The 23,387-nt window shown below is 42.5% G+C and overlaps 1 protein-coding gene across 1 annotated transcript; it reads left to right on the top strand.

Annotated features, from left to right (window-relative positions):
- The first annotated feature begins 286 nt into the window (after nt 1-286).
- On the top strand, nt 287-21,298 carry LOC106611867 (tripartite motif-containing protein 16). Its single transcript, XM_014212487.3, has 7 exons — nt 287-1,294; nt 5,591-5,686; nt 9,667-9,747; nt 9,931-10,083; nt 10,822-10,993; nt 11,768-11,863; nt 12,055-21,298. The coding sequence occupies exons 1-7, from the start codon at nt 479-481 to the stop codon at nt 12,693-12,695; spliced, it is 2,055 nt and encodes a 684-aa protein (XP_014067962.1). The 5' UTR covers nt 287-478; the 3' UTR covers nt 12,696-21,298.
- Nucleotides 21,299-23,387: the final 2,089 nt, after the last annotated feature.

Here is a 23,387-nt window from a genome sequence, read left to right as displayed (position 1 = left end):
TCCTCTTGTAGGATACCCTAGTTTTTCTTATCAGAAAATATGGGGAATGAATGAATAATTAAAGGCTTGATAGACACCTTTGTATAATCATCTTATAGTGTTATCGTCAATTATCAAGTCATGATCAACTCCAGCATTAAAAACATTACACATAGACGAGAGCAGTACTACACCTCTGTGTCCAATCTGTAACATGAGTTCCACCCATGTTGCTTCTTTTTCTCTGGGATCTGACACACAAGGAAGTAAAAGGGGAGGGCTCCCACATGAAAAAAAGACTTCAGTTTACTATAGAATACTATCCTACTTACTATAGAATTCACATAGTTGAGGTGTGGCTTGGGAGACTCCAGAGGGATCCAGGAGAAACTAACTCGGGTTAGCCAGAGGCAGATGCAGAACGGAACAGGAGCGGCTGAGGAAGTTCGTCTGAGAGAGAGTAAGAGAGCTGAGGAAACTACTGTAGAGAGAGAGAGACATGGCAGACACAGAAACCGAGTCAAAATCCAAACCAGACCCGAAACTCTGCTGCACTGTGTGTTCCAGTGCTCTCAATAAGGATAAGCCCGATACCTGTGGCCACTCAGTCTGTGCCTCCTGCTTGGGGAAGAAAGGTAAAGGCTGTACCCAGTGTCTACAGAGCTCTGGCAAGCCTGAAACTGCACATGTGGAACAGAATGGAACGTTGAATGGAATGGTGGCCGAGTCTCCACCGGTGATCAAAATCAAAGAAAAATATGAAAAGGACATAGAAGCCCAGGATTCAAAGACCGCAGAGGAAACAATGATACAGGAAGACCTGAAGGAAGCAGAGGACCCTAAAAAAACAGAGGAAGAGAAAAGGAAAGAGAAAGAGAGTGACCCTCCACAGCCTGCAGAGGAAGTGAAAAAGGATGGGGTGAACGAGAAATTAAAAGAAGAGAACGCAAAGGAAGAGAAGGCAAACGAAGAAGAGGTCAAGGAAGAGGTGAAAGTAGAGTCGTTGGGGCTCGATGATGTTGCGTGTGACTCGTGTATTGAGACGAGTCCGTGCATGGCCCTAAAGTCATGCCACACCTGCCTTGTGTCCTACTGCGAGGCCCACCTCAGGCCCCACCTGGAGAACCCCAAGTTCCAGAACCACCGTCTGGTGGAGCCGCTGAGGGACATCGAGAGACAGACCTGTGAGATTCACAAATGGCCCCTGGAGATGTTTTGCTGTTCTGATGCTGTGTGTGTCTGTCAGGACTGTGTGGCGGAAGACCATAGGGAACATAACACTGTTCCTGTGTTAGAGGCGCGCAGAACCATAGAGGTATTGCACTTTCTCTTCTGCATGCATACTTTCACCCTCTCTCTTATTCTCAGTTTAGAGTGGAATAAAAACTCACTTCTCTCTAAACAGGATGTTTTGTTCACAAACTCATCCAAAGCCTTACAACAGGTGTGGAAGTCTAAAACATCCAGGAACATTTCACCAGCATGAGCACGTGTAGTAATAAATTGGCTATTGTCATGGTAGCCTGCACTGAGCTTGTATTAGTATCCTTAATGATAATATGGCAAACTTCATAATTTGTCCATGGTATATAAAGAAGATGTCCTTCTTCAGTCCGCATTATCTTACCCAAGTCTTATGCCATAATGAATTTGGCTTGCATCAAAGGCAGCTGCTCTTATTTAAAGTAATAATGAACTTGTATCAACTAGAGCCTTCACACATTTGACAACAGCTAGTCTATATATAGTAGTGTCTGACTGGTTGTAGGTCTTAACAGTGGGGGTTATGTTAGCACTTCTGTCAGCCAGGACAGGGAGATGGATGGAGTCCAACTCTGTCATTTTGGTCTCAGTCTACAGTCACTGTAAGGACACATTGCCTTTTTAATGAAGTTGACTTTTCATATCGACTGCAATGAAGACAGGATTACTTTTAATTCAATTACAGGGATATTCCCATATAAAGGTTGTCCTATATCACTGTGTGATTATTGTCTAAGTTACAGTACAGTAGTACATTCTGGAAACTCTGGACTAACATATACAGTTTAGGACTGAAACAAAAACAACACGCAACATCACAAGCTAACACAAGGAGACAGCAAATCAAGAAAACAGAATGGAAAATCTGACCGAAATAATATGTTGACTGACATTCTTAGTGCATTCTGTCACAGAGAGAGCTTCAACCCCTGCTGGTACAACACAGCAAATTATCCAGTGTTACATCAACACTGAGTGTTAAATATAACACTGTTCTAATGTCTATACGGGTCTACACTTTTCAGAATTAAATTAAAACATTGCTTAGTGTAAAGCCTTCATTGTATATTTCCCAGGTTGTCTTGCCTTTCGAGTGGATTGTAGAGTTACCACCCATGGCTGTATTGATTAATGACAGAGACATGGTTGTTGCATTCATACATTTTTTGTCCTATAGCCTTCACCAAGTGAGATCCAAAGCAAATATATATTATCATTAAAATGTATATATTTAAGTCAATAGGATACATATTTCATATTGCCTTATTTTGAGGGCCTAGTTTTACCCTAACACTGCGGCCTGAAACTCCTGGTTTACAAGCCACATCAGACAATTTCACCACAAAGGCTGGATTCCAATAGGAATTACACATCACCTTACAAGCCAGCATAATGTGACTTGCAGGCCTGATGTGGCCTGTAAACCATGTGTTTCAGGCCATTATATTACACTCGCAGACAAAAAGGTTTAGATTTGTTCCTAAAGGGGTACAAACACTTCAAATCAAAGTTTATTTGTTACGTGCGCCGAATACAACAGGTGAAGACCTTACAGTGAAATGCTTACTTACAGACTCTAACCAATAGTGCAAAAAAGGTATTAGGTGAACAATAGGTAGGTAAAGAAATAAAACAACAGTAAAAAGACAGGCTATATACAGTAGCGAGGCTATAAAAGTAGCGAGGCTACATACAGACACCAGTTAGTCAGGCTGATTGAGGTAGTATGCACATGTAGATATGGTTAAAGTGACTATGCATATATGATGAACAGCGAGTGGTGGGTGGCGGGACACAATGCAGATAGCCCGGTTAGCCAATTTGCGGGAGCACTGGTTGGTCATCCCTGTAGTGGTACCCTGTAAGGTCATCCTTTGTACCTTTAGTTATAAGTGCAGTTCATACCTCAGGCCACATCAGGCATGGAAGTAGGGTTGCAAAATTCCAGTGACTTTCACAAAATTCCAATATTTTCTGCTTCCTTTTCCAGCAAATTTCCAACCAGGATATCTGGAAAACCTGGGAATTTTGCAACCCTACCTGCAAGTGGGTGCGTTAATCAAAAATTCAACTCAAAACAGTTACTCTATGGGTTTGAGTAAAAATACAAAATCACTTTAATTAACTGTACTCAGATAATGCATAGTAAGTGCAATGGATTTCCTCAAAGGTTTTGAGTAATGACAACACATTGGGCTTTACAGTGTAGCTCACACCTGTTATTTGCACAGTGAGTTGTTGCAAAACTTGGAATAATGCCATTCCTTAAGTAAACAAAGGAATGTATGAAAATCCAAAAAGTCAATATTTGACAATAGTCACGCAACAACTCAATTACTAGCTGAATCCTTGGTAATTTACATGCAATGTAGCTGCAATAAGCTCATATTCCGAACTAAACTCAAAGTATGACTGAGAAGGGAAAGCTCCTCTTCATCTACAGCTCATTCCTCATGTTCTTCTTGTGTCATCCTGAGCAAATACCTCTTTTGAGGAATTACATAACTCAATGGAATAAGGGTGGGATTGAACAGGAGGCAGAGACTTCTGTCTGTGCTGACCCATAACATTCTACAACAGTTTGTGCCATTTATCTAGATGTATCTGATTATCTTTGTTGAGTTACTGTTTAATGCTGGCTCAGGGAACATCAAAAAAAGATATTTCGGTAGCATTTGAGACACATGATTTTGGACTTTCCCTTCAAGGGTTCTAACTGTTGTCTCGCAACATAACAAGACACAACAGGTGAATATCTGTAAGTAATGTTTTGTGACGTGAGATATGCGTCTCTGTGCCAAATTATGAGATAATGTAGGACAATAGAATTCCCTTCAGGAGGAGGTGTCGACATTCTGGACTGAACAATGGCCCTGTCTTTGACATAATTCTAATCCACACATCATCTACAAATAGTTTAAGGCCAAAGAGGTCGAGTGGCTTTGCTGTTCCTGTCTTTAGAACAAGATATGGGTCTTTTCAGAGCAATGAGAGCATGTTCCGACTTGAACAGGAATCTACTGAGGGGAAGGGAGAGGGAAAGACACAAGTGCAGATGTTGAGTAACCTGGTCCCAGATCTGTTTGTGCTGTTTTGCTAACTCCATCCTTGACAAGGACCATAGGTTGTTGGCAAGACAGCACAATCAGATCTGGCACCATGCTAGAATGACAAAATGCAACATTGAAGTCACACACATGAGAGAGAGAGACCTGGCTTGACATGTTTTGTTGGTCAGGGAATCTTTATTCACACATGAAAGGATGCATGGGGATGTAGAATGGTGGTGGTTTTGTAATGGACAGAAACAGAGGTAATGAATAGACTGTACACAATACAATAACTACTAGCACAAATAGAGCAACAAAGCTATTAAACTTTTTTCATTAAACTTTTTTCTTCTTTTTTATTAAACTGCCTCCATGCAGTCTTTTTAATTTCATTTTAAAATCATCAATTTTGTCTAATAAATCACAATATTTTTAAAAGATCATATATTTCCCTGAGCTGTCTTGAGCCACTGAAATGCTCAGCCCGACTGTGTGGGCGGAGATACAAATGTTTATATATTTACATAAAGCCCCGATTGCCTGTTAGAATCATCTAGAGCCCAGCCCATTATCCCTTAAAAAACAACAACAAAGGCACATGGTATTCAACCTGTCAGCTGGGGCTGGACCCTGAAAGCAACAAACTTCCACAGGTGTGTAGGTTACTTTTGTTTTGTCATCAAAACAAAAGGCGTATATCACACATCTTAATTTGGTATATCATTATTGTACTCTTTTCAATAGGTCACTAGAAGATGCAAGACCAGAACAGCCTGTTTGCTTGTTGGATGATCCTGGCCTATACCCTGTCTGCAGTTTATTCATTGCAGAATGCCAAGATTATCTACAGGGCAGACTATAGGCCTCTGCGTCTCAGAGGTCAAACACAGTAAGTCATATTAAGCTGTGTTAGGCCTCCGAGTCTGAGGCCCATGGTATAATCTTCAGTATCATCACAAAGTATATTTCATCATTTTTTACATTTTCTTCTTCTTCTAATGAGTAAACACTCTTGAATGACACATTTTGGAATGTTTTCTGATGTTGAAAGTAAATAAAGAAACCAGATGAAATTAAAAGCTGTTGTCGTTCTTCATAATTTCTCTTGTCACTTATTTACATAACATGATAAACAGATCGTATAACGTTGAGTGGTGGGTGCAACTTGAAAGGATTGTGAGGTGCTGATAAGAGTCACATAACAATTGGACATATTTGCAGTGTGATAACACTGCTGTGGCTGTGTGTGCAGTCACTGAATTTTCCTCTCTTTGTCTTCCTCTCCCTTTTCCTGCCAGAGGGAACTACAAGATAAACAAACAGAGATGGTGAAGACAGTGGCGGCAGCAGAGAATGCCATCAACCAACTCCAACTCAACACTGTTTCCTTTGAGGTACAGTATGCTGCAGTGTCCTTGTTACCTGTTTAAAGGATGATGTCAAAGGCTAAGGCTATGACAACCCCTGACAATCCTGCTGATAGATGTGTCTGTTGACTGTTGTCTTGTCAACAAAGTGCTATGTAGCATTGCTTCATCAACGTGTTTGCGGATTCCAGGTAACCCACACAGACAGTGACACAAAAACAGAGGCATGTCACAATTTCTCACAGGCTGTCTTCACAGGCAGTAAACACTACTGAAACCTCTGATCTATAAGTCCCCAGTTATAGGATCCACCCACCCCAACAGGTTTACCCAGGTGTGGTAAATGGAATCTACTGGTTTGTGTGGCCCACATCAAGGCCAGCAAGCTAGGTACACTGGACCCACTCCAATTTGCCTACCACTCCAACAGATTCACGGACGATGCCATTTCCATCGCTATTCACACAACCAGAACAGATCTGGACAAGAGGAATACCTATGTCAGAATGCTGTTCATTGACTACAGTTCAGAATTCAACACTGTTCCCTCCAACCTCGACACCAAGCGCAGAGCTCTGAGTCTGGACACCACCCTCTGCAACTGGATCCTGGACTTCCTGACGGGCAGACCACAGGCTGTAAGGATTGGCAACAACACCTCCTCCACATTGACTCTTAACACAGGGGCCCCCAGGGGTGTGTCCTCAGTCCTCTGCTGTACTCCCTGTTCACCCACGACTGCATGGCTTTGCACGACACCAACTCCATCATCAAGTTTGCTGATGACACCAAGGTTGTAGGCCTGATAACCAACAATGAAGAGTCAGACTACTGTATAGGGAGGAGGTAAGTGAACTGGCATTGTGGTGTCATGACATCAACCTCTCCCTCAACATCAGCAAAACAAAGGAGTTGATTGTTGACTTCAGGAAGCAGAGGAGGGAACATGCCCCGATCAACATCAATGGGACTGCAGTAGAGAGAGTCACAGTTCCTCTGTGTCCACATCACTGAGGACTTGTCATGGACCAACACCACCACTCTTGTCAAGAGGGTGAAACAGAGTCTCTACTTCCTAAGGTGGCTGAAGAAATTTGGTAAGCCGCCCTGTGTCCTCTCCAAATACTACCTCAGCACCATCGAGAGCGTCCTGATCGGTTGCATCGTACGGGAATTGCTCTGTCCATGACCGCAAGGCCCTCCAGTGGGGGGTGAAGATTGCCCAGTACATCACTGGGACTGTGGTCCCACCCATCCAGGACATCTACTCAAAACAGTCTCTGAGGACTGTTCTCTCCCTTACTGTCGGGCAGACGGTACGGAGCATCAGGTCTGATACCAACATGCTCAGACAGTTTCTATCTACAAGCCATCAGACTCTTGAACTGGACTGACCACCTTCTCTGATTCTCCACACCTTAGCAGACATGCACCCACTTATGCACAAAACCACACACACACACACACACACACACACACACACACACACACACACACACACACACACACACACATTCATTCTACACACACATCACAACTGCTGCTACCAGACTCTCATTATACTGCTCAGTTTATACACAGCCCGCCATTCCCCCCTTACCCAATACAAGTGTAAATATTGGACTATAAATTGTGCCTTCCTGTATTATAGTTATGCTAAAATATTTATTATATTCTACTGAGCCATTGACTTTATGTTCGTGTTCTTATCTTTATTTCTCATTGTTGTTGCATTGGCCAGAAGGAACCTGCAAGTAAACCTTTCATTGGACGATGTATACCATACGTATCTAGAAGGATTACTTAATCCTATCCCAGGTATTCCTTAAAGAGGTGGGGTTTCAGGTGTCTCCGGAAGGTGGTGATTGACTCCGCTGTCCTGGCGTTGTGAGGGAGCTTGTTCCACCATTGGGGTGCCAGAGCAGCGAACAGTTTTGATTGGGCTGAGCAGGAACTGTGCTTCCGCAGAGGTAGGGAGGCGAGCAGGCCAGAGGTGGATGAACGCAGTGCCCTTCTTTGGGTGTAGGGACTGATCAGAGCCTGAAGGTACGGAGGTGCCGTTCCCCTCACATATCCGTAGGCAAGCTGTGAGGGGAAGCTCCCGTGCAGCAGCTCTATTTCCTTTTCCAACAGCCTGATCAATCGCCTTCAACTTGAAAGCTGCATCATATGCATTTCTCCGTGTCTTTGCCATGATGAGGGTGACAAAATGACTACCGTAATCAGAATGATGGGAAGTTTGAGAGCGCTCGATTTAATCTAAACAGTAAACAAAAAAGTTGTTTGACCTTAAGCCGTTCGGCAATTTCATTGGTCTAATGAAAGCTTCATGCCGGCAAAAAACTGAGCACGTCACAGAATGTGTTTTAAAAATTTTTTTTTTAATTGAAAGCGGGAAAAATCCATATATTAGCCGCGTCATTGTTTAAGCCGTGAGGTTCAAAGCGTGGGAAAAAAGTTGCGGCTTATAGTCCAGAAATTACGGTAATAAAACTTGAAACTCAAGTCATGCAGTGAAGCATTCCTTGTCCCCAGGGATTGATTGTGTAAGCAGACAGTACATACGTACCTGAAGCATAGAATGACAAGAAAGGACAAAGCCAATTGAATCCATAGCCGTGGGAAGTAGTTTGAGGGTGGGGGTGCTGCTAGAAAAAAATGTTTGCCCACGCTCAAGATGTCTATACTGGTCCGCTAATACAGGACTATTGAAGGCCCAGTGCACCACGTTTATGAAACATTTGAACTAATTGTATTTGAGTGTTTACCAGCATTTGGAACTTGAGTCTGATAATTATCTGTAATAAACAGTTAATCTGATAATACTTGTGGAAAATAAAAATACTTGCTTGATATATGTTTTCCAGTTTCTTGAAATACTTTGCAAATGCAACTGATATATGTTTTCCAGTTTCTTGAAATACTTTGCAAATGCAACTGGATCTGGCTTTCATGAGGACTGCCACAGGAAAGGAAGACCCAGAATTACCTCTGCTGCAGAGGATACGTTTATTAGAGTTAACTGCACCTCGTATTGCAGCCCAAATAAATGCTTCACAGTGTTCAAGTAACAGACACATCTCAACATCATCTGTTCAGAGAAGACTGCGTCAATCAGGCCTTCATGGTCAAATTTCTGCAAAGAAACCACTACTAAAAGGACAGCAATAAGAAGAAGAGACTTGCTTTGACCAAGAAACACGAGCAATGGACATTCACCGGTTCCCACCGTGAAGCATGAAGGAGGAGGTGTGATGGTGTGGGGTGCTTTGCTGGTGACACTGTTGATACGCCATCCCATCTGGTTTGAGCTTAGTGGGACTATCATTTATTTTTTAACAGGACAATGACCCAACACACCTCCAGGCTGTGTAATGGCTATTTGACCAAGATGGAGAGTGATGGAGTGCTGCATTAGATGACCTGGCCTCCACAATCACCTGACCTCAACCCAACTCAGATGGTTTGGGATGAGTTGGACCGCAGAGTGAAGGAAAACCAGCCAACAAGTGCTCAGCCATGCGTGAACTCCTTCAAGACTGTTGGGAAAGCATTCCAGGTGAAGCTGGTTGAGAGAATTTGAAGAGTATTTAAAGCTCTCATCAAGGCAAAGGGTGGCTACTTTGAAGAATCTAAAGTCTAAAATATATTTTGATTTGTTTAACACTTGTTTGGTTACTACTTGATTCCATATGTGTTATTTCATAGTTTTGATGTCTTCACTAATATTCTACAACATAGAAAGTAATACAAATAAAGAAAAACCCTTGAAGGAGTAGGTGTGTCCAAACTTTGATTGGTACTATATATATATATATTATTCCGATTTTTCAGGGGGTGCTGCAGCACCCTCAGTACCCCTACTTCCCGCGGCTATGATTGAATCTATTATCTCTATCTATCTAACACTAATCAGCCATAACCTTATCCCCTATGTCCATATACCTGATAATACATACGCAATTGTGAAACTGACCCGAAAACACCTTTGGCATCTCCCCATCTAGAATTCAGTGACGGAGGTCCGTGAGGTGATTGACAGCCAGTTTATGGAGCTGCAGGCTGCGGTGGAGCAGGCCAAGAGAGAGGTAACCCTATATATTGATTAAGTGATATGCCTATATGTTGTATGCAATGTGCGTATATGAAGGCTGATCTATTCTTTTTACCTGCTTTTAAAAAAATACATAAAATATGATGTCATATTATATATGTTTTTTCATATAAACCAAGATTTTCAAATAAACCTAAACCTGAACCTAAACTTAAAGGTGACGGAGATCCTGGAGGGAGAGGAGAAGCAGGCTCTCAGACAGACCGAGGGGATCAAGGTACACCTGGAGCAGAAGTGTACTGAGCTGAAGAAGACACAAGAGCAGTTAAAAAAGCTCTCGAAGAACAAGAACCACGTGGACTTCCTACAAGTAAGGTGGTTCTCACATGGCCTGGTGATTTATGATGGTTTATGATGGATACTGACATGGAGGTGGTGCCAAGGGAGTCGGTAGTGTTATTCACTCATTCATGGTTCTCATGGTGGTTAGCTTTGAAGTAGTGGCTGCACATACAATTACTTGCAGGGGCCAAGAGCTCTTTGGGGGTTAATCATGAACACTGAGAAGGTTGTGGTGATGTAGTGATGGAGTGCTGTGACTCAGCAGTGTTATTCATTAACCTTAACTCAAGCCATAGCGCTGCTATCATACGTATTCACTTTAATCATGGAACATGACTCAGGTGGACTTCCTACAGGTAAGATGGTTTTCTCTGGTCTGGTGGATTCTGAGATTGTTGTGTTGACAATGCCAAATGACTCAGTAGTCATTCACAAACTTGAACTATTGTATGTGCTGCGTAAGCGCTGCTATCTTACTTATTAGCTTTATCATGAAGCATGACTAAGGTAGAACTAACCTAAAGTTGTACGCAAGCCATGCTTCATCATTCTGTTTTCAAGGCTGCCATTAACGTTAAGTAAATAAGTAAGCATTGGACAACCCAGAATGGCCCATAGGGGCAGGCGCCTATCTCCTCTTTCTGTAGTGCAAGACAGCTTGATGTACAAGTACATCCCATGGACAGGGCGACATTAATGACAGTTCATCATTAAGTGCCAACAAGGTACAAAATAGTGAACGAAGCTGTGTGTGTGTGTTTTACAGGAGTACTCTGAGTGGAAGAAGGACAGCCCTGACATTACCCTACCTGGGGTCTACATCGGCCTCATGGACCGGCTCAACTCCTTCAGCAGAGTGATTGTTACCTCCACACAGGAGCTGTGTGAGAAGCAGCTGTCCAATTACATAGAGACACTCAAAGAAACCTGCAAAAATGGTGAGTGCAGTCACCGTTTGGTGAGCAAAGGAAAAAACTGCCATAGCAGCTGGTGGCAAGCCTCAGCAAGTCCCGATCTATGATTGTTTGCTGGGAAGGGTCAGCACCACAGGAGGCTGCTGAGGGGAGAACGGCTCATAATAATGTCCAGAACTGAGCGAATGGAATGGCATCAAAAACCTGGAAACCATGTGTTTGATGTATTTGCTACTATTCCACTGATTCTGCTCCAGTCATTACTACGAGCACGTTCTCCCCAATTAAGGTACCACCAACCTCCTGTGGTCAACACACCACAGCATCCCTCATCCTGGTCATACAGAAAGGAGTAAGTAAACAGGAAGTGACTGTGTTACAAGAGGAAGAATAACACTTCAGCTTTGTGCTCCAGATAGCCAGGGAGATCATATGTGTTCATACTTCTCTGCAGACCTGAGGAATCCTTCAGACAGTGTGTCATACAGTAGATGTAGTGCTCTGGTAACAACAGGTAGAATGAAGTCTCAGAAGTCACTAGAGTGAAGCCCATCTGTGAGCTGTGTGAGTCACCACATTTGAGACATCATAAGGACAAAAAATGTTGCCTGAAAGAGATTAGTATTACAGTGACTATGTAGCAATGTGTTTTTTCTTGCACAATGTCATGTTTGTCCTTGCAGAACAAATTGCTACATTCAAATGGAAAATTCATGCCTGGGAGTTAAAAAGTGAAGGTTGGCCATGTGATTATTTACAATAAAACATGTTATTTTTCTCTCTCTCTCTACTCTTCAGACAAGATGGGGATAAAAACCACAGTCCATGAAATAATCGCAGCCAAACAGAACATGACTGTGCCAGACCCAAAGACGCGGGATGACTTCCTAAAGTGTAAGTCTCTTCTATTACATTCAGGTCCTTACAGAAGCAAAACAATGCTTCAAATCACTTGAACGCTCATATATTATTGCAGTATTGTTGTTTTGGATGTGTAAAGTTAGCCTTGCCTAAGTTGTTGATCCTGTTTTGCTATTATCTCTCATTACTGTTATGTTGTTGTTAATCTCTCTCACGCTGTGCAGATGCCGCGCCTGTGAGTTTTGACGCAGACACGGCCCATAAGTTCCTGCGTCTGACTGAGGAAAACAGGAAGGTGACCAACACCACACCCTGGCAACACCCGTACCCCAATGTCCCTGAGCGCTTTGAGAACTGGCGCCAGGTACTGGCCACAGAGAGCTTCTATGTCGGTCGACACTACTTCGAGGTGGACATGAGCGGTGAGGGCACGCACGTCGGACTCACCTACAAGAGCATCGATCGCAAGGGCCCAAAGAACAACAGCTGCATTACCGGCAATGACTTCTCATGGTGTCTACAATGGAATGGCCGCAGCTTCTCTGCCTGGCACAGTGATGTGGAGACGCCTCTGAAAGTGGAGAAGTTCACACGTATTGGGGTCTATGTGGAATTCAGCTGTGGCCTACTGGCCTTCTATGGGGTGGATGATGCTGTCGGCATGACCCTCATTCACAAATACAAGGCTGACTTTCTGGAGCCCCTCTACCCAGCCTTCTGGCTGTCGAAGAAGGAGAACGTGATAGAGCTTGTTGGACCTGGGGAGTCGCTGACACTGAAAAGCCCCTCTCCTCCTAACTCACCCCCAAACACCGATGTTGCACCTCCCAGCCGTTTCACAGTATCTTCTGTTGATGATGAATGATCAATCTGGTCAGTGGTAAATTTTCAAAATACAAGTAGAATATTTGTTATATATACAGTACCAGTCAAAAGTTAGTTTTTTCTTTATTTTGACTATTTTCTACATTGCAGAATAATAGTGAAGACGTCAAAACAATGAAATAAAAAAAGTCATATAGTAACCAAAAAGTGTTAAACAAGACGAAATATATTTTAGATTCTTCAAAGCAGCCACCCTTTGCCTTGATGACAGCTTTGCACACTCTTGGCATTCTCTCAACCAGCTTCATGAGGTAGTCACCTGGAATGCATTTCAATTAACAGGTGTGAATTAAAAAAAAATCATTTGTGGAATTGCTTTCCTTCTTAATGCGTTTGAGCCAGTCAGTTGTGTTGTGACAAGGTAGAGGTTGTATACAGAAGATAGCCCTATTTGGTAAAAGACCAAGTCCATATTATGGCAAGAACAGCTCAAATAAGCAAAGAGAAACGACAGTCCATCAATACTTTAAGACATGGAGGTCAGACAATATGGACAATTTCAAGAACTTTGAGTGTTTCTTCAAGTGCAATCGCAAAAACAAACAAGCACTATGATAAAACTGGCTCTCATGAGGACCGCCACAGGAAAGGAAGACCCTGAGTTACCTCTGCTGCAGAGTATAAGTTCATTAAAGTTACCAGCCTCAGAAATTGCAGCCCAAATAAATGCTTCACAGAGTTCCAGTAACAGATACATCTCAACATCAACTGTTCAGAGGAGACTGCGTGAATCAGGCATTCATGGTCGAATTGCTGCAAAGAAATGACTACTAAAGGACACCAATAAGAAGAAGAGACTTGCTTGGGCCAAAAAACATGAGCAATGGACTTTAAACCGGTGGAAATCTGTCTTTTGGTCTGATGAGTACAAATCTTTTATTTTTAGTTCCAACCGCTGTCTTTGTGAGATGCAGAGTAGGTGAACGGATGATCTCAGCATGTGTGGTTCCCACCGTGAAGCATGGCGGAGGAGGTGTGATGGTTTGTGGGTGCTTTGCTGGTAACACTGTCAGTGATTCATTTAGAATTCAAGGCACACCAACAACAAGTGCTCAGCATATGTGGGAACTTCTTGAAGACTGTTGTAAAAGCATTCCAGGTGAAGCTGGTTGAGAGAATGCCAAGACCATGCAAAGTTGTCAAAGGTAAAGGGTGGCTACATTGAAGAATCTAAAATATTAAATATATTTTTATTTGTTTAACACTTCTTTGGTTACTACATGATTCCATGTGTTATTTAGATTTGATGTCCTCACTATTATTATACAATGTAGAAAATACAAAAAATAAAGCAAAACCCTTGAATGATTAGATGTGTCCGAACTTTTGACTGGTACAGTATATATATACACACAGTTGAAGTCGGAAGTTTACATACACCTTAGCCAAATACATTTAAACTCAGTTTTTCACAATTCCTGACATTTAATCCGAGTAAAAATTCCCTGTCTTAGGTCAGTTAGGATGACCACTTTATTTTAAGAATGTGAAATGTCAGAATAATAGTAGAGAGAATGATTTATTTCAGATTTTATTTCTTTCATCACATTCCCAGTGGGTCAGAAGTTTACATACATTCAATTAGTATTTGGTAGCATTGCCTTTAAATTGTTTAACTTGGGTCAACCGTTTCAGGTAGCCTTCTACAAGCTTCCCACAATAAGTTGGGTGAATTTTGGCCCATTCCTCCTGACAGAGCTGGTGTAACTGAGCCAGGTTTGTAGGCCTCCTTGCTCACATACGCTTTTTCCGTTCTGCCCACACATTTTCTATAGGCTTGAAGTCAGGGCTTTGTGATGGCCACTCCAATACTTTGACTTTGTTGTCCTTAAGCCATTTTGCAACAACTTTGGAAGTATGCTTGGGGTCATTGTCCATTTGGAAGACCCATTTGCGACTAAGCTTTAACTTCCTGACTGATGTCTTGAGATGTTGCTTCAATTTATCCCCATAATTTTCCTCCCTCATGATGCCATCTATTCTGTGAAGTGCACCAGTCCCTCCTGCAGCAAAGCACCCCCAGAACATGATGCTGCCACCCCCGTGCTTCATGGTTGGGATGGTGTTCTTCGGCTTGCAAGCCTCCCCCTTTTTCCTCCAAATATAACGATGGTCATTATGGCCAAACAGTTCTATTTTTGTTTCATCAGACCAGAGGACATTTCTCCAAAAAGTATGATCTTTGTCCCCATGTGCAGTTGCAAACCGTAGTCAAGCTTTTTTATGGCGGTTTCGGAGAAGTGGCTTCTTCCTTGCTGAGCAGCCTTTCAGGTTATGTCGATATAGGACTCGTTTTACTGTGGATATAGATATTTTTGTACCTGTTTCCTCCAGCATCTTCACAAGGTCCTTTGCTGTTGTTCTGGGATTGATTTGCACTTTTCGCGCCAAAGTACATTCATCTCTAGGAGACAGAATGCGTCTCCTTCCTGAGCGGTATGACGGTTGCGTGGTCCCATGGTGTTTATACTTGCGTAATTTTGTTTGTACAGATGAACATGGTACCTTCAGGCGTTTGGAAATTGCTCCCAAGGATGAACCAGACTTTTTCTGAGGCCTTGGCTGATTTCTTTTGATTTTCCTATGATGTCAAGCAAAGAGGCACTGATTTTGAAGGTAGGCCTTGAAATACATCCTCAGGTACACCTCCAATTGACTCTAGTGATGTCAATTAGCCTATCAGAAGCTTCTAAAGCCATGACATCATTATTGGGAATTTTCCAAGCTGTTTAAAGGCACAGTCAACTTAGTGTATGTAAACTTCTGACCCACTGGAATTGTGATACAGTGAATTATAAGTGAAATAATCTGTCTGTTGGAAAAATTACTTGTGTCATGCACAAAGTAGATGTCCTAACCGACTTGCCAAAACTATAGTTCGTTAACAAGAAATTTGTGGAGTGGTTGAGAACGAGTTTTAATTACTCCAACCTAAGTGTATGTAAACTTCTGACTTCAACTGTATATACACATTGCATTTGGAAAGTACACACAATACCCCACAATGACAAAGCAAAAACATGTTTTTACACATTTTTGCAAATGCATTAATTGAGGACAGACGTTCCGCTAGCGGAACCCCGTTCCGCCTGCGGAACCCCTAGCCAACAGCCAATGGCATCGCACGGCGCGAAATACAAAACCAACTAAAATACCACAATTCAATTTTCTCAAACAATCAACTATTTTACACCATTTTAAAGATAAGACTCTCGTTAATCTAACCACATTGTCCGATTTCAAAAAGGCTTTACAGCGAAAGCAAAACATTAGATTGTTAGGAGAGTACATAGACACAAATAATCAAACAGCCATTTTCCAAGCAAGCATATATGTCACATAAACCCAAACCACAGCTAAATGCAGCACTAACCTTTGATGATCTTCATCAGATGACATGCATGTTTTGTTCAATCAAGTTCATATTTATATCAAAAACCAGCTTTTTACATTAGCATGTGATGTTCAGAACTAGCATACCCACCGAAAACTTCCGGTGAATTTACTAAATTACTCATGATAAACGTTCACAAAATACATAACAATTATTTTAATAATTATAGATACAGAACTCCTTTATGCAATCGCTATGACCGATTTTAAAATAGCTTTTCGGCGAAAGCACATTCTGCAATATTCTGAGTACATAGCTCGGCCATCACAGGCTAGCTAATTTGACACCCACCAAGTTTGGGACAACCTAAACTCAGAATTACTATTAGAAAAATTGGATTACCTTTGCTGTTCTTCGTCAGAACGCACTCCCAAGACTTCTACTTCAACAACAAATGTTGTTTTGGTTACAAATGATCCATAGTTATATTCAAATAGCTCCGTTTTGTTCGTGCATTCAGGTCAATATCCAAAGGGTAACGCGCAAGCGCATTTCGTGACAAAAAAAATCAAAATATTCCATTACCGTACTTAGAATCATGTCAAACGCTGTTTAAAATCATTTTTTATGCTATTTTTCTCGTAAAATAGCGATAATATTCCAACCGGGCAACATTGTATTCATTCAAAGGCTGAAAGAAAAAAAATGGAGAAGTCTCGTGAATGCGCATCTCAGTCTCACTGTCCCCAGGCTGACCACTTTCAAACTCTGCTGCTGTACCTTGCCCAGAGACAGCAGACACCCCATTCCACTTTCTGGTGGCTTTAGAGAGCCAATGGAAGCCTTAGAAAGTGTCACGTTACAGCACAGATGCTGTAATGTTGATAGAGATGCAACAGAAGGACAACAAATTGTCAGACAGGGCACTTCCTGTATGGAATCTTCTCAGGTTTTGGCCTGCCATATGAGTTCTGTTATACTCACAGACACCATTCAAACAGTTTTAGAAACTTTACAGTGTTTTCTGTCCAAATCTACTAATTATATGCATATTCTAGTTTCTGGGCAGGAGTAGTAACCAGATTAAATCTGGTACGTTTTTTATCCGGCCGTGAAAATACTGCCCCCTATCCCAAAGAAGTTAAAAAAAAAAAACGGAAATATCACATTTACACAAATATTGAGATTCTTTACTCTGCACTTTGTTGAAGCACCTTTGGCAGCGATTACAGCCTCAAGTCTTCCTGGGTATGACGCTACAAGCTTGGCACACCTGTATCTGGGGAGTTTCTCCCATTCTTCTGTGCAGATCCTCTCAAGCTCTGTGAGGTTGGATGGGGAGCGTCGCAGCATAGCTATTTTCAGGTCTCTCCAGAGATGTTTGATTGGGTTCAAGTCCGGGCTCTAGCTGGGCCACTCAAGGATATTCAGAGAATTGCCCCGAAGCCACTTCTGCGTTGTCTTGGCTGTATGCTTAGGGTCATTGTACTGTTGGAAGGTGGACCGTCGCCTCAGTCGGAGGTCCTGAGCACTCTGGAGCGGGTTTTCATCAAGGATATCTCTGTACTTTGTTCCGTCCATCTTTCCCTCGATCCTGACTAGTCCATGCTGCTGAAAAACATCCCCACAGGATGATGCTGCCACCACCATGTTTCACTGTAGGAATGGTGCCAGGTTTTTTCCAGGCGTGATGCTTGGCATTCAGGTCACTGAGTTCAATCTTGGTTTCATCAGACCAGAGAATCTTGTTTCTCGTGGTCAGATTCCTTTAGGTGCCTTTTAGCAAACTCCAAGTGGGCTGTCATGTGCCTTTTACTAAAGAGTGGCTTCCGTCTGGCCACTCTACCATAAAGGCCTTATTGGTGGAGTGCTGCAGAGATGGTTGTCCTTCTGGAAGGTTCTCCCATTTCCAAAGAGGAACTCTGGAGCTCTTACAGAGTGACCATCGGGTTCTTGGTCTCCTCCCTGACCAAGACCCTTCTCCCCCAATTGCATAGTTTGGCCGGGCAGCCAGCTCTGGGAAGAGTCTTGGTGGTTCTAATATTCTTTCATTTAAGAATGGTGGAGGCCACTGTGTTCTTGGGGACCTTCAATGCTGCAGAAATGTTTTGGTACCCTTCCCCAGATATGTGCCTTGACACAATCCTGTCTCGGAGCTCTACGGACAATTCTTCGACCTCATTGCTTGGTTTTGCTCTGACATGCACTGTCAACTGTGGAATGAGTAGGTGAAAGGTTGGACTGGTGGTGTGGGGGTGCTTTGCAGGTGACAATGTCAGTGATTCATTTAGAATTCAAGGCACACTTAACCAGCAGGGCTACCACAGCATTCTGCAGCGATACGCCATACCATCTGGTTTGCGCTTCGTGGGACTATCATTTGTTTTTCAACAGGACAATGATCCAACACACCTCCAGGCTGGTAAGGGCTATATGACTAAGTGGAGAGTGATGGAGCGCTGCATCAGATGACCTGGCCACCACAATCACCCAACCTCAACCCAATTGAGAGGGTTTGGGGTGAGTTGGACCGCAGAGTGAAGGAAAAGTAGCCAACGAGTGCTCAGCATATGCAGGAACTCCTTCAAGACAATGTAGAAAATATAAAATAAAGAAAAACACTTGAATGAGTAGGTGTGTCCAAACTTTTGACTGGTACTGTGTGTGTGTATATACACTGCTCAAAAAAATAAAGGGAACACTAAAATAACACATCCTAGATCTGAATGAATTAAATAATCTTATTAAATACTTTTTTCTTTACATAGTTGAATGTGCTGACAACAAAATCACACAAAAATAATCAATGGAAATCCAATTTATCAACCCATCGAGGTCTGGATTTGGAGTCACAATCAAAATTAAAGTGGAAAACCACACTACAGGCTGATCCAACTTTGATGTAATGTCCTTAAAACAAGTCAAGATGAGGCTCAGTTTTCTGTGTGGCCTCCACGTGCCTGTATGACCTCCCTACAATGCCTGGGAATGCTCCTGATGAGGTGGCGGATGGTCTCCTGAGGGATCTCCTCCCAGACCTGGACTAAAGCATCCGCCAACTCCTGGACAGTCTGTGGTGCAACGTGGCGTTGGTGGATAGAGCGAGACATGATGTCCCAGATGTGCTCAATTGGATTCAGGTCTGGGGAACGGGCGGGCCAGTCCATAGCATCAATGCCTTCCTCTTGCAGGAACTGCTGACACACTCCAGCCACATGAGGTCTAGCATTGTCTTGCATTAGGAGGAACCCAGGGCCAACCGCACCAGCAATTGGTCTCACAAGGGGTCTGAGGATCTCATCTCGGTACCTAATGGCAGTCAGGCTACCTCTGGCGAGCACATGGAGGGCTGTGCGGCCCCCCAAAGAAATGCCACCCCACACCATGACTGACCCACCGCCAAACCGGTCATGCTGGAGGATGTTGCAGGCAGCAGAACGTTCTCCACGGCGTCTCCAGACTCTGTCACGTCTGTCACGTGCTCAGTGTGAACCTGCTTTCATCTGTGAAGAGCACAGGGCGCCAGTGGCGAATGTGCCAATCTTGGTGTTCTGTGGCAAATGCCAAACTCCCTGCACGGTGTTGGGCTGTAAGCAAAACCCCCACCTGTGGACGTCGGGCCCTCATACCACCCTCATGGAGTCTGTTTCTGACCGTTTGAGCAGACACATGCACATTTGTGGCCTGCTGGAGGTCATTTTGCAGGGCTCTGGCAGTGCCCCTCCTGCTCCTCCTTGCACAAAGGCGGATGTAGCGGTCCTGCTGCTGGGTTGTTGCCCTCCTACGGCCTCCTCCACGTCTCCTGATGTACTGGCCTGTCTCCTGGTAGCGCCTCCATGCTCTGGACACTACGCTGACAGACACAGCAAACCTTCTTGCCACAGCTCGCATTGATGGATGCCATCCTGGATGAGCTGCACTACCTGAGCCACTTGTGTGGGTTGTAGACTCCGTCTCATGCTACCACTAGAGTGAAAGCACCGCTAGGATTCAAAAGTGACCAAAAGCATAGGAACTGAGAAGTGGTCTGTGGTCACCACCTGCAGAACCACTCCTTTATTGGGGGTGTCTTGCTAATTGCCTATAATTTCCACCTGTTGTCTATTCCATTTGCACAACAGCATGTGAAATGTATTGTCAATCAGTGCTGCTTCCTAAGTGGACAGTTTGATTTCACAGAAGTGTGATTGACTTGGAGTTACATTGTGTTGTTTAAGTGTTCCCTTTATTTTTTGGAGCAGTGTATATATACACACACACACACACACACACCCCTACTTATATATATATATATATATATGCACAGTGGGGTCTGAAATTATTGACACCCTTGATAAAGATGAGCAATAATTAATTCTAATACTGGGCTATATTGTACGCTACATTTTTGGGGGAATTGTATAATTTTCGATTTTCTACTATTCAATTGGTTAGAGAATGAGTTTTTGTTTAACAAGTAATATATTTTCCTCTCAAAAAGATAGGGGTAAAAATTGACACCCTTAAAGATTCTCATAAATAAAGTTGTTAAAAGTTGAGTATTTTGTCCCATACTCCTAGCACGCAATGACTACATCAAGCTTGTGACTCTACAAATTTGGATGCATTTGCAGTTCCTTTTGATTGTGTTTCAGATTATTTTGTGCCCAACAGAAATGGATGTTAAATAATGCATTGTGAATTATTTTGTCACTTTTATTATAAATAAGAATCAAATATATGGATGCTACCATGATTATGGATATTCCTGAATGAATCGTGAATAATGATGAGTGAGAAAGTTACAGAGGTTCAAAGATCATACCACCAAGACATGCTAACCTCTCACCACTACCAATAACAGAGGTTATGTCTTGAGGGTATGATTTTTTGGGGAGCATACAATATAGTTCAGTATTTGAATTATTTATTTTATCGTCATTCTTGCTCATCTTTATCAAGGGTGTCAATTTCGGATCCCACTTTTTATATATTGTTTTTTCTTATTCTTGCTGTGTTATTATGCATGAGTAATCTTGGTATAATGGCAATGTTTAGGTTACTTCTAATGTGATGGGTGACTTTTTATTTCAGTTTTTTGTTTAAATATAATGCTAAGGAGTTGTGATACCATGACTCTGTTTAAATGGTGGACTTTTTTGGTAAACTTTGGGACTGCTTTTACTGTTCACTATGTACTGTGACTTTAAAATGCACTGTGTTTGACAGATACCACTGTATACAAATAAAAGATGTGTCTTCAAATCAAATGTTATTGGTCACATACACATGTTTACAGTGGCTTGCAAAATAATTAATTCCCCTTCGTGTTTTTCCTATTTTGTTGCATTACACCCTGTAATTTAAATTCATTTTTATTTGGATTTTATTTAATGGACATACACAAAATAGTCAAAATTGGTGAAGTGAAATAAAAAAATAAATTGCTTAAAAAATGTATTAAAAAAAATGGAAAACTGGTTTGACTCATTTAGAGGTGTACCTGTGGATGTATTTCAAGGCCTACCTTCAAACTCAGTGCCTCTTTGCTTGACATCATAGGAAAATCAAAAGAAATCAGCCAAGACTTCAGAAAAAAATATTGTAGGCCTCCACAAGTCTGGTTCATCCTTGGGAGCAATTTCCAAATCCTGAAGGTACCACGTTCATCTGTACAAACAATATTACACAAGTATACACACCATGGGACCACGCAGTCGTCATACCGCTCAGGAAGGAGACGCGTTCTGTCTCCTGGAGATGACCGTACTTTGGTGCGAAAAGTGCAAATCAATCCCAGAACAACAACAAAGGAAAAAATATCATAAACTTTGAACAGCCCACGGCACACCATTAAATCCATTATTAAAAAAATTGAAAGAATATGGCACCACAACTAACCTGCCAAAAGAGGGCCGCCCACCAAAACTCACGGACCAGGCAAGAAGGGCATTAATCAGAGAGGCAACAAAGAGACCAAAGATAATCCTGACGGAGCTGCAAAGCTCCACAGCGGAGATTTGAGTATCTGTCCATAGGACCACTTTAAGCCGTACACTCCACAGAGCTGGGCTTTACGGAAGAGTGCCAATGCATAAAAAAAGAAACACGTTTGGTGTTCACCAAAAGGCATGTGGGAGACTCTCAAAACATATGAAAGAAGGAAGTCTGGTCAGATGAGGCTAAAATTGAGCTTTTTGACCATCAAGGAAAACACTTTGTCTGGCGCAAACCCAACACCTCTCATCACCCCAAGAACACCATGTTTTTCATCGGTAGGGACTGGGAAACTGGTCAGAATTGAAGGAATGATGGATGGCGCAAGACATAGGGAAATTCCAGAGGGAAACCTGTTTCAGTCCTCCAGAGATTTGAGACTGGGACAGAGGTTCACCTTCCAGCAGGACAATGACCCTAAGCATACTGCTAATGCAACACTCGGGTGGTTTAAGGGGAAACATTTAAATGTCTTGGAATGGCCTAGTCAAAGCCCAGACCTCAATCCAATTGAGAATCTGTGGTGCTAGTGATGGTATGACTTAAAGTTTGCTGTACACCAGTGGAACCCATCCAACTTGAAGGAGCTGGAGCAATTTTGCCTTGAAGAATGGGCAGAAATCCCAGTTGCTAGATGTGCCAAGCTTATAGAGACATACCACAAGAGACTTGCAGCTGTAATTGCTGAAAAAGGTGGCTCTACAAAGTATTGCCTTGGGGGGGGGGTAGTTATGCATGCTTTCAGTTTGTTTCACAATAAAAAATATTTTGCATCTTCAAAGTGGTAGGTTGTGTAAATCAAATGATGCAACCCCCCCCCCCGAAATTCATTTTAATTCCAAGTTGAAATGCAAAAAAATAGGAAAAATGCCAAAGGGGGTGAATAATTTCGCAAGCCACTGTAGCAGATGTTATTGCGGGTGTAGCGAAATGCTTGTGTTTCTTGCTCCAACAGTGCAGTAATATCTAACACGTAATATCTAACAATTTCTTAACATATACCTAATAGACACAAATCTAAGGAATGGAATTAAGAATATATAAGTATATGAACGAGCAATGTCAGAGCGGCATAGACTAAGATACAGTAGAATAGAATACAGTATATACATGAGAAGAGTAATGAAAGATATGTAACATTATTAAAGTGTCCAGTGATTACAGGGGTATGTATACAAGGTAGCAGCCTTTAAGGTGCTAGTGATGGCTGATTTCCTTGAGATACAAGCTGTTTTTCAGACTCTTAGTCCCAGCTTTGATGCACCTGTACTGACCTCACCTTCTTCTGGATGATGATAGCAGGGTGAACAGGCAGTGGCTTGGGTGGTTGTTGTCCTTGATGATCTTTTGGCCTTCCTGTGA

Source organism: Salmo salar, chromosome 01 (genome assembly GCF_965601325.2).
Source record: "Salmo salar chromosome 01, fSalSal1, whole genome shotgun sequence".
In the NCBI taxonomy this organism is placed as follows: Eukaryota; Metazoa; Chordata; class Actinopteri; order Salmoniformes; family Salmonidae; genus Salmo; species Salmo salar.
Note: the sequence above shows the minus strand (reverse complement) of the source record. Positions and strands in the feature narration are given on the sequence as shown.

What these genes read in the sequence shown, in the direction of transcription:
- LOC106611867 (XM_014212487.3), top strand. Translation starts at nt 479, where the DNA reads ATGGCAGACACAGAAACCGAGTCAAAATCCAAACCAGACCCGAAACTC. An exon ending in TGGAGCAGGCCAAGAGAGAG is followed by an intron (nt 9,748 to 9,930) that starts GTAACCCTATAT and finishes CTAAACTTAAAG; the next exon opens with GTGACGGAGATCCTGGAGGG. An exon ending in ACCACGTGGACTTCCTACAA is followed by an intron (nt 10,084 to 10,821) that starts GTAAGGTGGTTC and finishes TGTGTTTTACAG; the next exon opens with GAGTACTCTGAGTGGAAGAA.